Source organism: Zalophus californianus, chromosome 17, assembly GCF_009762305.2.
Source record: "Zalophus californianus isolate mZalCal1 chromosome 17, mZalCal1.pri.v2, whole genome shotgun sequence".
Taxonomy (NCBI): Eukaryota; Metazoa; Chordata; class Mammalia; order Carnivora; family Otariidae; genus Zalophus; species Zalophus californianus.
The window spans coordinates 53,905,479-53,921,091 of NC_045611.1; the positions used below are offsets into that span (position 1 = coordinate 53,905,479).

The 15,613-nt window shown below is 55.2% G+C and overlaps 1 protein-coding gene across 3 annotated transcripts; it reads right to left on the minus strand.

The window, feature by feature from the left end:
- Positions 1–622: 622 nt before the first annotated feature.
- On the minus strand, positions 623–15,343 carry SYT3 (synaptotagmin 3). 3 transcript variants are annotated; one of them, XM_027617291.2, is made up of 11 exons: positions 15,296–15,343; positions 14,535–14,665; positions 12,834–12,999; positions 9,416–9,941; positions 6,484–6,871; positions 6,108–6,326; positions 4,146–4,266; positions 3,728–3,899; positions 3,489–3,621; positions 1,341–1,409; positions 623–1,132 (listed from the first exon to the last, which is right to left on the minus strand). In XM_027617291.2, the coding sequence occupies exons 3-10, from the start codon at positions 12,982–12,984 to the stop codon at positions 1,344–1,346; spliced, it is 1,776 nt and encodes a 591-aa protein (XP_027473092.1). In that variant the 5' UTR covers positions 12,985–12,999; positions 14,535–14,665; positions 15,296–15,343; the 3' UTR covers positions 623–1,132; positions 1,341–1,343. The 3 variants fall into 3 exon arrangements, with proteins under 3 accessions (XP_027473092.1, XP_027473093.1, XP_027473094.1); XM_027617292.2 differs by having other exon boundaries at positions 12,834–13,004; positions 15,296–15,337; XM_027617293.2 differs by lacking the exon at positions 15,296–15,343 and having other exon boundaries at positions 14,535–14,756.
- Between the last annotated feature and the right edge of the window lie 270 nt (positions 15,344–15,613).

Below are 15,613 nucleotides of genomic sequence, written 5' to 3' on the forward strand. Positions count from 1 at the left end.
ATTTCCTACTTTAGATGCCACTGTGTAAGAACATAAGGCATGGTGTTGCTGCAGTTTGTACTCATGAGGGGAAGGCAAAATGAATCTCAGAGATGCCAACCCAGTGCCTGATGTTGCTGAGCAGCTGAACTAACACTGGGACTCTGTGTCTTTGAAACATTTCTTATGTGAGCAAAAGAAATCTCTATCATTTCAGCTCTTTCTGTTGGAATTCTGTTTTATGCAGCTGAAACCATCATAACAGATACAGCAGTATGAGCCTGGAGCTCCAGATGGCCATCTTACTACCATTGCAAAGACTTGCCTGAGAATGAAGTCCTAAGGAGCTAGGCAGAGTCCCTTGAACACCTTGATCCAACCATGCCTGAAGTCCTCCTATATGCTCAGACTTACCATGTACAAAGGTCTTTCAGTTCTGTTTGTGGCTTACAATAGTTTGGGGTTCATTTTGCATGCTATAATCATAGAGGCCCTGGCAAATGTAGCATTTACAAACTAAGGCTCCGAGAGATCAATTTAGTTGCCCAAGGTCACCCAGCCAGTGAATGAAAAATTTGTCTGAACCCAGAGCCAGGATCGTCCAACCCAGCTTCCCAGTCCCAGAGAGAACAGGAGCCCTGGGTAGAGTGAGAACCATGGTGTATGTTTATTCTGGTGTTGGTAGCAGCAGCAGTGGGGGAATCGGCCAGACGCGGGGTGTGTTGAACAGAAAGGGTAGACACAGGTGTGTGTGTGTGTCTGGGGGAGTATGGAGGATTGGTCTGTTGACATTTATGGAGAGAACGAGGGTCAGGACACCGTCTTGGACAAACAACAAAGAGACAGACAGAAAGACGAAGGGTTTTGGCGGCTGGGGTCCCCCAGACATGCATGGCCCTTTGCCTGGAAGGGGAGCCCTGGGGAAGGGAAGACAGACACAGTAGAGACTGAATGCCCCCCACCCTGAAACAGGGAGCCAGGCCCGCCTGCCTCCCACCCTCACGCCTAAGCGGGGTAGAAGGATGGGCAGGCCCAGTGCTGCCCCGCACCACGAAGCTCGGACGTTATGGCTTCAAGGAGATGAATTCACGGTCCGGGCAGGAAGGGATGGGGTCCTGAGGGGGCCTGGTCCGATCCTGGGCCTAGGCCAGACCTGCAAGACAGGGCAGGGAGGAGATGTCAGTGATGGCAGAGAGCAGGCCTGTGACCTGCTGTAGCTTCATCGACACCCCAGGGACCTGGTCCCTGGCTTTGTCACTCCACCCTCTGACCCAGGAATCCAGGCCCCCAGGCCCTCCTCTCTTGGACCCAGGAGTCCAGGACCCCCACACCACCTTCCTCCCCTGGTCTGGGTTCCTTACCTCTCACTCTGAGTTCTCTTTCTCTGACAATCCTTTGCTGCCTTTCGTGAAGCTGGACAAAGTCTTTTCCTGAATAAGGAAATCCAGTAGGTTCAGGTATGCGGGAACAGAGGCAAGACAACGGCTGATCATCAACATAGTAAGACATCAAACCTGTTTTCATCATCTACAATGCCTTTTTTCACTCAGCTCTGAAGTGATGGGCCAAGTGGTATTACAGTCCTATTCTATAGATGGGGAAACCGAGGCACAAAGCAAAAGTCGCTGGAAATGTGAGGCGAGATGAGGCTGCGGGGATGACGGGGCAGACCCTCAGAGGGGCCTCAAAGAAGCTTGGACTCTGTTTTGGAGGCTCTGGGGAGCTGGGGAGGGTGGTGAGCAGAGAAGGGGCAGGGTCAGTGCTGGGGTTAGAAAGACCCTCGGGGGTCATTCACTATGGTACTACTGGCTGAAAGCCAGGGTCAGGCCCCACCTGGCCAGGGTTCCATTTCTCTCTGTGCTCCCAGAATTGCCCAGCATGAGCATAGCGCACCGGAGCTTCTGGAGAAGTTTGTGGGATGAGTGAGTAAATTAGGGAAAGAGTGAGTGGTGGAAGAAGAGAGTAGCTGCCATCTGTCTCTCTAAATAGAGCCACAGTCTTTTCAAAACTCACACTTGAGCTCTGTGCTCTGCCGCTTAAAATCCCTCCTCATCGTGGAAGCAAAGTCCAAAGCGAGGCCAAGCTACAGTCAGGTCTGGGAGGAGTTCACCCCGGGTGCAAAATTTCAGGCGTACCCAAACTCAGCACTCAAGATAATTACTATTGCAATGCAATATTTTTAAAAATCAGAATTAATCCAAAAAAATCCACAATGAGCAAGATATCAAATTTTAAATAGAGGTCAGTCCCATGTCAAATCAGAGCCTGAGACAAAAGGGAAAAATAAACAGCCTTATTTTTATGTATTTTTATGGGGAATTTTTTTCTCTGGAAATTTAAAATTATTTTTAAAATATCCAAAACAATGAAGAGTATGTGTGTTGCAATTCACAGTACATTAAGTTTAAATGTTTATTTATACTCTAAACAGAATTTAGTATGATTTTACTGTCTTGGCTTTAATGACAGCAAATTTGTGGATAGGATCTTCAAAATCTACTTCTGTCCTTTTTTTTGTTTGTTTCAAATGAGAGAATGGCCATATTTGAGAATTTCTCTTGACCATGTGATGATCATAAATGATTTTTAGCTTTAAAAAAATGGCAACCTTGTTCTCACGTGACCTGCTGGCCTCCTGTTATCTGCCCTTCTTCCCCTTCCCTCTCCGCTCCAGGCTCAGGGGACTGCCCCTGCTTCTTCTTGCTTAGGAGAAACACCCAGCTGCCTAGCCCTGCTCTCTCCCTTCGAGCTTCTCCTAACCTCAAAACCTTCACTTAAGCCCCTTCCTTCTCAATCTCCAGGCTTCTGCTCAAATGTCACCTCCACTGAGAGGCCCTTCAGGACGCCCTAAGCCAAAGGGCACCCCCCATCCCTTGTCCAGATGTCCTCTACCTCCCAGACTTCCAAGCCTTTTGGACTACAATCCATAAGACCAAAAACAAAACAAAACAAAAACAAAAAACTGTCTGATCCTTACAATGGGTGCTGCCCTGTGAAATTTTCTGTTCTGTTCTATTTTGACTTCATTTTCTTATGAAGAAAAAATTGTTGATCCCCACCCAGTAAACCACAATCCAGTGATTTTCAATTACAGCCTGCTTTAAACCAAACCAAACCCAACCCCCCCGAAATCCCCAACCCTGCTCCATCTTATCACTCAGTTTTTCCCTTTTACCTTTGGGCTTAGCATCATGGGAAATAATATCAAGAGTAACTGACCCCTTGACGAGCCCTTACTGAGAGGCAGACACTTAATCCTGCATTAACTCACTGAATCCTCACATCTATCCTAACTTTAGATGCTATTAACAACCCCATCACCCAGCAGAATAAACTGAGACACAGAGAGGTTAAGTAACGTGCTCTTAGTCACACAGCTCGTTAGTAGAGCTGGGATTCCAACCCAAGAGGTCTGACTCTTCAGCCCATAAAGACGGACGCTCCGCGTGAATGACTGCATGAGCGCGGGAATGGCAGGGCGAGGGGCACTGGGTGGCCTCCCCACTCACCTCCACCAGCTGATGCCAGTGCTCCACGGGCTTGCGGGGGTTGGCCAGCATCTCCGCCCAGTGCTCGCGGCCGTGGGGGTCGGCGGCATCCGGGCCCACGCGGCACACGCCGATCACCTCGTTGTGCCCGATGCTGGGGGTGGGAGCGGCGGTGAGCGGCCGGGGAGGGAGGGGGCGGGCCCGGGCCCACCCCCTGACCCCCTTGCCCGCCCCCCGCCCGCCCGGGCCACGCCCCTCACCAATCGTAGTCTACCACCGCAATGCTGAGCCCCACACTCTCCACGCTCTCCGGGGCCACGTCGAACACGAGCGCCTCGTTGTACGTGGGGTTCAGCGTGTTCTTCTTGATGGAGGTTTTCCGCTTCTTCAGACGCCGCCCCTCGCTGATCAGAGAGGCCTTCACGTAGGGGTCTGGGAGCAGGCATCGAGAGCACTGAACCTCGACCTCCTCCCTCAGACCCGAGTCCGGACCCCAGACTCCTCCTCCCCCGACCCAAGGGTCCCCATTGCCCTACCCCCTCAGACCCAGGAGTCTGGGCCCCCAGCCCCTCCTCCTTCAGACCCAGAATCAGGGCCCCAGCCTCTCCTCCATCAGACCCAGGAGTCCAGGGCCCCCAGACGCTCCTTTCTCAGATCCCAGCACCTCCTGGAACCCACCTGAGAAGCCGGTGAGGTCCATCGCTTTGAGGTTAGAGGCTTTGATGATGGTCACGGTGAGGCGCCCGGCCGTGGGGAGGTAGCAGAGTGAGAAGTTGAGCTCCCCAAGATCTGCCTTTTCCTGCAGTTGGGGAAAGGGGCTCAGCAATGCCCTGTCTCAGTCTCCACCCCCGCCCCCCCCCACCTCTCCCTCGCTCTCCCATCTGGAGCCTCCAGCTCTCCTCCCTGATATCCAGGACTCCGGTTGCTGATCCACTTAACAATCTGACTAAACCTGGTAACTGCCTGGCCACAGCTGCCTGCCACCAGCAAAGCCTATCTGTTCTGCAGGGAAGACTGAAAGAGGCATAGGTGTGGGGAGAGAGCAGGAAAGAGCCAGAGACAGACAGAGAGAAGAACACAGTGAGAAATAGACTGTGACAGGGACCAAGACACTGAGAGATACAGTTAGAAAGGTAGACCCATAGAGTCCTAAAGAAAGAAAACCCAGAGGAGGGGCCTAGAGACCCAGAGATAGTGCTGCCAGGGAGAGAGCAGAGGAACAGGGACTTCACAGAGAGGAGTAAAAGGCCAGGAGGAGAGGGGGACAGAGTCCCAGAGGAGAGAGACAGAGTCCGGGGGGAGGTCAGAGCCCCCCAAGTGCAGGAGATCTGGAGAAATGGGACCGGAGACTTGGTGGAGGGTGCGGAGACCCGGACGGAGTGATAGAGATCTAGAATGGGGTGGGGGGAAGGGCAAAGACCCAGATAGAGAGAGAGAGGGAGAGGAACAGAGAAACCTACGCAGACCGGGTGAGGGACAGAGATTCAGACAGTGTGACAGGCACTGAGGAGAGAAGCCAGTCACAGGGAGGGCAGGAGACACACCAACCTTAAGCGAAGCCACAGTGGAGACAGAGCCTCTGACACCAACACACAAACAGAGATACCTGGAAGGGGGCACTGAGCTAGCCAGGACTTCCGCCCCACCCCGCCCGGCTTTTCAGCCTCATCTGGGCCCCTGGCCTCCCAACCACACTGACCGAGGCCCAGGACCCTGGACTCCCCACTCACTGCCCCTGACAGCAAACTGTGACAACCTAGACCTGGAGCTCCCAAGGACTGTCTGGGGTCCCCGGGTCCTGATCCTGAAACAAAAAAGCCAGTTGTTTAAGAAATGAATGAATGAATAAATGAATGAGTGAAGACCTCCAGTGATAATGAGGGGGGTGGAGAGAATGAGACATGATATACACACAAGCAGGAGATAGGATGGAGGCAGGGAGAGGGTCAGGACCCCCAACAAGCGCGTAGGAGCCAGGCTCGGGGAGCGATTGGATTGAAGAGGAAGGGGGCTTGGGGGGGGCTACCGGGCACAATCTGGTGACTGGGGGAACTGGGGGGTGTCAGAATATAGAGGATCCAAGTATGTCTGAGGCTTGGGGGGAACAGGCTATCAGGAGCTGGGTGGAGAGCAGAGGATGAGATTAGATCTGGAGGTCAAGGGTTTGAAACATAAAATGTTCAGAGATCAGAGGGGTTGGGGGTTCAGGAAGCTTGGGAATTGGAAAGCCAGGAGGTTGGAAGTTGAAGGAAGTCAGAAAAACAAAAGCTGGGAACTCTGGGGTCAGACAGTTGGAGGGTCAGGAATTTGGGGTCACAGCATGAAGTTATGATAAAGTGGCTGGTGGGTACAGGGCTGTCTGTTATATTTCTCAACTGTTACCATCAGATGTGAAAGGGGGTCAGAAGTTGGGAGATCTGGGGTCCAGGCATGATGTCAATATTTGACAGGGTGTCTGGGAGACGGGGTCCTGTTATATCTATCTCTACACTTTGCTTGTATGTTTGCAGCATTTTGCAATAAAATAAATTTTTGAAAAGCCTGGGTCAAGAAGTTAGAAGGTTATGAAGTCCAAGGGCAAAGAGGTCAAACACTGAGCGGTCCTGGGTCCCCAAGAAGAGGGATGCAGGGGCCACTGACCGAACCGCCCTCCATGATGTCCCTCCATAGTGGGCGGTCGGGGGGCTGCTCAGCCAGCTCCAGGAGGTTGTCCAGCACCACTTGGCCGATGAGGTCGTGCCGCGAGAAGCGGTCAAAGTCATAGACGCTGAAGTGCAGTTTGCGCTGGGCCAGCTCAGCCAGGGGCACTGAGAACTGGAATGTCTCGTTGAACACAGGGTTCAGCGTCTTCCTGTGCACCTGGAGAGGGTGGGCGAGGGGAGGAGAGAGACCCCATGCCCATCCACACTGCTTCCAAAGGACCCAGGAGTCCAGACCCCCAGCTCCTCCTCCCTCAGACCCAGGAGTCCCGACTCCCACCCCCTCCTCCTGGATGTCCAGGACCCTCACTCCTGACCTTGGTCTGGAACTTTTTCTTGCGGTCTGGCAGCAGGTAGATCTTGACATAGGGGTCTGAGAAGCCGTTAGAGTCCTTGGCTGGGAGGTCCAAGGCCTGCAGGATCCGCACCACCAGCTGGTCTGAACCATAGAGGTACCGCAGGGCGAAACTGATGCGGCCGCAGGGCGCCCCTGCACCGGCCTCTCCAGAGCCCGGGGCCCCACCGCCACGCCGGCCGCCTGGTCCGGTCCCCTGGTACAGCTCTGGCTTGATCTGCCCTATGAGTTTGGCTTTTTCTTCCCCGCCCGGCAAGGGTAAGGGTAGGGCAGGCGGCCGCTCGTCACTGCCGGGGTCCGGCTGGGGGGTCAGGGTCTGCTGGGTGAGGGGCCGGGGTAGGGCCGGGTACCTGTGGAGAGTGGGGAAGACCAAGGTGGGGGTCACTGGCTAGGGTCTTTGACAGCATCTGAAGACCTGAGAGACTCCTCCCTGCCTCTTTCCCAAGGGTCACAGCCAGATGGCCACAGATCTGCACCTTTGCTCACTATGACCTTGAGCAAGCCACTTGCACTCTCTGAGCCTCAGTTTCTCCACCTGTATTGGGGGGGTATCCCCATCTCTAAGCTAGCTCCAACTAGGACCTGCTTATGCATCAACTTCCAGAAGCCTCCTCCTGACTTCAAGTGCATGACCCAGAATAACTTATTCGTGGACCCCTGGAGCCCCACACAACCCAGACCTCCTGAACCTTCATCTGCCCTTCTTCAAATCCCCCCCACCTGTCTTAACCCCAGTCTCACCTCTCCCACCTCACCATCACTCCACCCGGCCTGTCCTTTCTCAACTCCCTTCCCCCACTGTCCAGACATGTGTGGGGGACACTCTGGAAGCCCAGAGCTCCCCCCTCAGCCACCCCGGCTCCTTCTCCCCTCACACACACACACACTTTCTCTGGACAAGCTCATCTGCACCCCAGGTCTCCACACCCATCAGCAGCCCGCGAAATCTGCTAAATCTGTCTCCTGGGCTCCAGCCTGGATCGGCCCCCAGCCTCGGCAGTCCACCAGACCCCGACACCCCTCACAGTCCCCGCCAGGCTCAGCACCTTCTCCCCAACCCGCTCCTCCTCCCCTGTGCTCCACCTAGATCTGCAGGTCAGACACCAGAGCCATTCTCACCTCCTGTCCCCTCAAAGCCTTTCCCTCCCCTCTCTCAAATTTCCCCATCTGTGGTCCTGGCTCATCTGCCCTCTCCTGCAAGGACCATCACACCCGGGGTGAAGTCCATGTGATGGGGCCCCTAGCGATGGGCAGTGCTCGGCAGCCTCAGGTGTGCTGAGAGGCAGGCACGGGGGAAGCAGGAGGGCTTGAGCCTTGGAAAGGGATGTGGTGGGGGAGGCTCCTTCAGCTACAGATCTCCTGGCCACTCCTTGCTCCCAGGGTGACTTTGAGCAGGTCATGAATACCCTCTCAGCCTCAGTTTCTCCATCTGTATAATGGGGAGGGGAAAGAGCTCAAACTGGTGTATCCATCTGCCTTTGAAAGGCCTCCCCAGAGACCCCCAACTTCATCTCCCACGAGCCCCTGGGCCCCCGGCCAGGTCCTGGGAAGAGAACACCTTCTCCCATGAACTTCTGAGGCCCAGGACAATCCCTCTGAGGGCAGTTTCCCCGGATGCTGCCCCAGGCCTCTCACACTCGACAAGACCCAGGGAAGCTCAGGGGCTCCCTAAAACCCATTCCTCTTCCTAGATCCTCTGACAGCCCCAACATCCACCCAATCACCAGGCCAGGCCGGAGGCCTTCCGTACTTCTTCCCACCCCTCCTATCTACCCACAGCCATCAGTCTCAGGTCTCACCTCGTCTGCCCTCTGACTCTACCTCCTCCTCTCATCCCCACGCCCACAATCTCAGCTCAGCCTCACCCTCTCTTGCCTGGACAGGCCTCCAGTCTGTCCCTCAGGTCCTTCCCTTGTGTGGCCACAGAGAGGTCTTTCTACACGCAGAACTGACCCTGTCCCTCCTGCTCACAGCCCTCCATGGCTCCCCAGTGCCCCCAGGACAAAGTCCCAGTCCCTCAGCCCTGCATTCAAGGCCCCATGTGGTCTGGCCCTGCCCACATCCTAAGCCACATCTCCCTACCTTTCTTTTTTCACACTTACTCTCAGGCCATAGTGACTGCTGGCAATTTCCACAACACACCGTGACCTCTGACCCCGCTTGCCTTTGCATGGACGGCTGTTTCCTCCTGGAACGCCCAGCTCACAACCCCTGCCTCTGTGCCTGACCAACTCTTCCTCACTCTGCAGGTCTCAGCCACGACCCCTCCACCTCTGGAAGTCCCCAGCCTCTTCCCGGACCAGATCACCGACTCCTCAGGCTCTCACAGCTGTGGCCCCCCAAGCCACTTTCCGGCAGCGCTGGCCTGGGTGGGTGGGGACAGCTTCTTTGGGGACCCACTTCCCTTGGATTGTAAGTGGCATGAGGGCAGAGTCTATTTGCCATGCTCACTTCTGTTTTTCCAACACCCATCTCAGGTCTGGTTCATATTAGGTGCTCGATATACATGTGCAGAATGAGGAATACAGAACAAATGAACTCCAGGCCCCACCACCCCTGGCTTAGGCTGAAACAGATGAATTGCTTTGTGTCTCAGGGCCTCGGGAGTCTAATCATTCTCCTCTACCTTCCTGACCCCAGAGTCCTATGCCCTCTGAATCTGAGTACAGATCTCTAGGTTCCTCCTCCCTTAGATCCTGGAGTCTGGGGCCCTAGCCTCCTCTGTCCCCAGGACCTAGGAGTCCACACCCCAAGCCCCTTCCTGCCCCAGGACTCAGGACTCCGGACCTCTAGGACTCTCCTCTTGCAGGGCTCAGAAGAACCATATCTGGGAAAGAGACACAGAGGAGGAACAGAAGTTCAGAGTGGACCCCCAGCCCAGTAGCCTGTCTCACCTGGTGGTGGGTGCCAGGCTTGTGACCTGCTGATGCGACTGGGCACTGGGCAAGCCCCCACCACTGGGGGGCAGCAGGAGCAGCCCAGAGCCTGCACCTCCCTCAGAGGGCAGTTCAGGAGATGTCTGGCTCGGTTTGACCCCAGCAGCCACTGCAGCTGCCGCAGCCTCTGGGTACGAGTCCATGTCCAAGTAGGAGGGCTCAGGGGGGTCAGAGCCCCCCAGGCTGCCTGGCTCCAGCAGCTCAGCGAAGGGCGGATGGTGGGCGGTGTGGGCATGGTGGTGTGGACCCCCCAGCAGAGGATGGCCACCCAGGCCAGCCCCCAGGTGGTGCCCACCGCCACCTACCAGGCCTGCCAGCCCGACCCCAGGGCCTAGGTCTTTGCGCAGGGGGCCCCCGCCCACTGCTGAGCCTCCCTTGTCCCGCCAGGGCACCCAGCACAATTTCCAGGACACGAAGAGGGAGACGCCCAGAAGGACAATGCCACAGAATGTCACGATGACCGACAGCAGGCTCACGGAGATGTCTGGAGAGAGTGAGGACAAAGGTCAGGGGTCAGGGTGGGGTCAGAGTTTATCCTCCCACTGCTGTCCCCAAAGAGCTAGCCTCTAGCATTTGCCATGCATTGTCCTAAGCATTTCACATACATTACTTAAACTCCAGGACCCCACAAGGTCGGTATCTCTATATAACCATTTTAAAGATAAGGAAACTGAGGCACAGACAGGTTGAGTGACTTGTATTATGCTGCACAGGTAGTAAGTGACAGATCTGGGATTTGAAAGAGCAGTCTGTCTTCAGATGTGATTCTTAATCACTAGCCCATGCTGCCTCTCCTTAACAGGACACACCATCTGAGGTACCACCAACGTCCCCCAAAATGCTCAGAGATGATCAAGGAGAGAGGAGGCTGCATGACACAGTTAGGCAGGTCAGGGTTCAAATCTCTGTTTGCTGTGTGGCCTTGGAAACATATCTTAAGCACTCTGAGCCTTACATTCCCCATTTGCCAAATAGGAAAAATCAGTCCTGCCTCTCAACTGTGGCACTGAGGAGTGCAGGAGGTAAATGGAGTAGCCGCAGAATATAAAGGTAGACATTTACTGAGTGGTTATACTATGTTGCAGACCCCTAAGCACTTCATTGGCATTAGCTTACTTATGCCTGACAGGCGCCCTAGGAGGTTGGCAACATTAGTATGCCTGTTTTCCACAAAAGGAAACTGAGGTCAATAGATACAAAGTTTCCTGTATAGAGTCCCACGGCAGATGGGGGGGGCGGGGGGGGTGCACGTCAGAATTTACGCCTAGAGTGTCTGGCTCCAGAGCCCACAGTCTTCCTTATGCTGTCACACGTCAATATCTCCCAATAAATGGTAGTCCGGACATGGATTTTTATTAGACTAACAAATCCTATTGCTGCCGTCATGTGTATCCATGAGCCCGCAGGGCACTACAACGGGCGATGGCAGAACTCTGAACTTCCTACCTCCCCCCACCCCTTAGGGTGTTCCTTTCCAAGTGACCGAAATCTGCTCGGAGTTCTCGGGACGTGCTAAAGAGCAGAGCAAGGGCTTTCCAGCCTCCTGAACATAGGAAGAACTAAGAAAAGGGGGCCAGGGGGCCATTTGGGAGGACAAGGTGGAGAAGAGGAGAGAGAAATCAGCTGCTTTCCCCTACCATCAGTCTGACCCAGACCCTCTCCAAGTCAAAACATCAATCCTCCAAACTCTGGTGAATTTCTCATTCCTGTCTGCCTGGTCTGGGGAGCCACTTGGGCTTGACGAGGTGGTGTAGTTGTGCAGGAAAAGATGAACCTTGCCCAAAGAAATGTTTGGCCCTTGATGGGCTCCTGGGAATGAACCTCTAAGCCCCTGGAACATCCTGCCTGAAAGTGTTTTTGTTTACCTGAGGAATCTTGGGCCATGCCAGATGGTCTATGTAACAATGTGATCGATGTTGGGGGACTGGGACGCATCAGCTTAGCCTCTGGAGGGGCTGGAGGTGAAGTTCAGCCCCACGGGCAGTAAGCCATGTCTACGTGACTGAGACCGGAAGCTCACACCTGGTCTCTCCTGGACCCTATTCTATGTGTCTTTCCCTTTGCTGATTTTAACCTCCATCCTTTTGCTGTAATAAAACGTAACTGTGAGTAGAACAGCTTTTCTGTGAGTCCTTCTAGAGAATCATTGAAACTGAGGGTGGGCTTGGGGGACCCCCAAATTGTGGTAGTATACTAGACTTCCTGGGGTCAAATCTGGCCCTTTTGCTTATAGGTTGTGAGTCTCTGAGCAAGCAACTGCAGCTCTCCGGACCTCATTTCTCATCCTTGTCTGCACTCAGCAAGTGTGACTTGTCATTATAACCTCACAGCACATGCTTCTTTGGGGTTCCTCGTCCGGACAAGAGCACCCATAATAGATCCTCGCTCTCAGAACCCTGCTGCTTCCTAGATGGGTGACCTTGGGCAAGTCACTTTACCCTTCTGAGTCCTTTCCCCCCATCGAAAATGGGGATTATAGATACCACAGAGGGTTGTTGTGAGTGGTTGATGAAATATGCCAAGGATCTTGCATACTGCCTGGTACACAGTCGGTGTTCAGTAAGTACATCCTAGCATTTATTGAGTGACCACTGTGTGTCCAGATTGTTTTAAGCACTTCACATGTGTTATATCATTTGAGTCTCTCAGCTGCCCCAGGAGGTAGCCACTTTCATTATCCCCATTTTCAGGAGGAAACTGAGGCACAGAAGAAGTGTTAATTGCCTAAAGTCATCCACTAGTAAGTAGCGGTGGTGGGATTTGAACCCAGACAAGTCAGAGAGGCTGACTCAAGAGCCTGAGCTTTGGGGCACCTGGGTGGCTCAGTCGGTTAAACGTCCGACTCTTAGTTTCAGCTCAGGTCATGACCTCAGGGTCGAGGGATCAAGCCCTGTGTCAGGCTCCATGCTCAGCATGGAGTCTGCTCGAGATTCTCCCTCTCCCTCCATGCCGCCCCCCCACCCCCGCCCGCCGGCTTGTGCTTGTTTTCTCTCTCTCTCTTTCTCTCAAATAAATAAATAAAATCTTAAAAAAAAAAAAAAGAGCCTGAGCTTTTAAGCACTATGCAAGATGCACAAAAGATATGAGAAGGGGATATGTGTGTGGCTGGGGGGAGGGGCAGTGGGCAGGAGGCTCACAGGACCAAACCCAAAAGGTCAGGGGTCATATGGCCCACCCAGCTCCTTCTCCTTAGATCAAAGGTTTGGGGGACCAGCAGCAGGCAGGATGGAGGGGAGACTCTAAGAGGGAGCGGCCACAGCCACCTAGGGGGCAGAAAGCTAAGTAGGTCTGCTCTGAATCTCTGAATCTCTGAAAATACTGAGTATAGGGGACACAGGGGGCTGGCTGAGACAGCTGGCGGGGGGGTGCTGCTGACCTGCATCTGGGCCCCGGGGATAGCCTCGAATTCGCAGGTCGTTGAACTCCTGGCACCTGTCACTGGTGTCGGCATCGCGGACCCGCGCACAGAGGTCTGAGACCAGGATGAGTGCCCGCCGGCAGAGGTCATCCTCGTAGTCTCCCGACATGGTGGCCGGTGGGTTCTGGGCTTGGAAGGGGGCCAGACAAGGGTGCAGATGGGGAATGGGATTGAAAGAGGGGTGGATAAGGGTTAGAAGAGAAAAGGAGAAAAGGAAGGACAGGTGAGGGGACGGAGATTGGGGGCAGATGGACAAGGGGAAGGAGATTAGGGAGGGATAGACAAGGAGAAAGAAATTAGGGGCAGATGGACAGAAGGACTGAAATTCGGGGTGCAGGCAAGAAGACAGTAACGGGTTGGACCAACTAGGGGACAGAGATGGGCATGAACGGACAAGAGAACAGAGAATAGGGACAAACGGACAAGGAGAAAGAGACGAGGAAGGCCAGTCAAGGGGCAGAGATTAAGGATGCACAATAAAGGGATAGACAGACAAGAAGGCAGAGATTAGGGGTGCACAGACCAAGGACAGAATTTAGGCACGGGCAGATGAGGGGACAGCCATTCATCATTCGTGCATTAGACAAATATTCGTTGAGCACCAACTACATGCCAGGCACGATGCCAGCTGCAGCAGATCCAGCAGAGAACGAGCCCCCCACATTTCCCACCTTCCTGGTGTTACAAACCAGTGAGAGGAGACATGGAGGAAACAAGTCAACAAACACACATAAACAAACAGGACGTGCTCACACTGTGAGAAGTGCTCTGAAAGAAATCGTTGGAGGAAATGTCACAAAAGGGCCAGGAGGTGGGCAGTTGGGGGGCTCTCCGAGACCTGAAGGACGAGATGGGCCTGGCCACAGCCAGTGGGCGGTGGGGCTGGAGTGGGGAAAAGCATCCTCAGCAGCGGGAACAGCATGAGCAAGGGCTTGGCAGGTTCGAGGAATGGGAAGGGGGCCAGATCCAGGTAGAAAGAGTGAGGACCAAGACAGAGGGAAGGATGGGGTTGGAGAGATAACAGTGTGGTGGTGGCTGGGGTGGGAGGGAAGATGCAGGGTGCAGAGATAGGGACCAAGCTGAGAGAGGGAGAGATAAGGGGAGGGGAGACAAAGATACTGGGAAGGGCAAACTGGGGCCCAGAACAGAGGGACAGATAAGCAGACGAGAGGAAAAGTCAAAGATTTAGATTTGGGATGGACTAAGCCATAAATAATGGACTAGTGTGTAATTTATGGGAGTGTGAGAGATGGGCGGAGAGAGGGACTGTCTAAGTGCCAGGACAGAAATATCTTTGAAAGGGAAACAGCGGTCGGAAGAATGGATGGGGTGCAGAAATAAAGGACAGATGGACAGACAATGGCCAGAGACCACAGATGGGCAAAAGGATACAAAGGAGGGCTGGGCAGACAGACATGGGTGCAGAAGGAAGGTTGGATGGGGGTGGGGGCATAAAAGAGAGAGGACTGGGAGAAAGAGGTGGATGTGGGGAGAGAAGGGGAATTAGCCACACATGGTTTGGAGCCAGACATCAGAGATGGACTGGAAGGAGAGTGCAGGGAGAAATTAGGGACGGACAGACCAGAGCTCACAGATGGACAGGTGTCGTGGAGGTATTGCAGAAGGCCAGGACTCCGACACAGGCATGGTCAGACTCACCTGCGCTTATCCCTGCCTTGTCCTGGGTGGCAGCCGAGGCGGCGGCTGGCGGCAGCCCATGGGGGTTGTAGGGCGGACAAGGGGCTGCGGACCCGTCCCCACGCGCCAGGTGGTGGGAAGAGGAGCGGGATCTGGAGGCCGCGGCCAGGAGAAAAAGCTCAGTCCGAGCCTCAAGTCTTGTCCTACTCGGACTGGCTGCTCGACCCCAGGCGACCCCCGGGAGGTCCAGCCACCCCCTCCCACCTCCGGGGCCCCAGCTCCCGCGGAGCTTGGACACTACAATTCCCAGCAGGCCTTGCGCTAGCGCGGCTAAGACTTCACAGACCCGGCGCTGCATGGGCTGCTGGGAGTTGAAGTCCTTAATGCCTCTCCCGGCTGCAGAGAGGATGGGAATTTTTTTGGAGGTGGGGGGTTATGAGATACCGGGGTCCCAGGGCGCTGCAAGGGGGGAGGAATGATGCCCTGGACCTCGAGAGGTCGCAGAGTCTTAAGTCTTCAGGAGCCATGGAGTAGGTAAACAATCCCCACGCCCGGGGGATCGGTGGGCGAGGTTGGGGTACACCTAGATGTTTCGGGACCCCCCTTTCTAGGGCCACGTGCCCCTCCCCCGGGGCGGCCAGCGAGCTCTGCAGCACCCGCACTCTCGGGCAGGAGATCCGCGTGCCTCTGTACCTACCCCCGCCCCCACGCGCTGGGGCCGCCCCCCAGGATCGGCCTGGGGCGGGGGCTGGGGCAGGGGGAGGGGGGAGGAGCGGACTCACCCGGAGCCGCCGCCGCCGCCGCCGCCGCAGCCCCGAGCGCCCGCCGCGGTGCCCGCTCGGCTCCTCCCCCCGCCCCTGGCGCAGGTCCGCGGCTCCTCCCCTTGCACCCCCTCCTTCCTCCCCTCTGAACCTGCGGCTTGAAAGCCGAAATCGCGCGGCTGCAGCGAGGAAGGAGGGAGAGGCGTGCGAGACCCAGCTCTCTTACACAGTGGAAGATCCAGCTATGTAGGAACATGACCCTCCGCTCCCCCAGGATCCAGGGGTCCCGGCCCCCAGCCCCTCTTCTCTCAGTTGGAAAGGTCTGGGACCCCAGTCACT

Excerpts from the sequence above, each read along its gene's own strand:
- SYT3 (XM_027617291.2), bottom strand. The coding sequence starts at position 12,984 with ATGTCGGGAGACTACGAGGATGACCTCTGCCGGCGGGCACTCATCCTG. Across the intron at positions 9,942-12,833 it reads TCCCCGGGGCCCAGATGCAG|ACATCTCCGTGAGCCTGCTG; the intron begins GTCAGCAGCACC and ends CACTCTCTCCAG. Across the intron at positions 3,622-3,727 it reads GCGGTGGTAGACTACGATTG|CATCGGGCACAACGAGGTGA; the intron begins GTGAGGGGCGTG and ends TCCCACCCCCAG.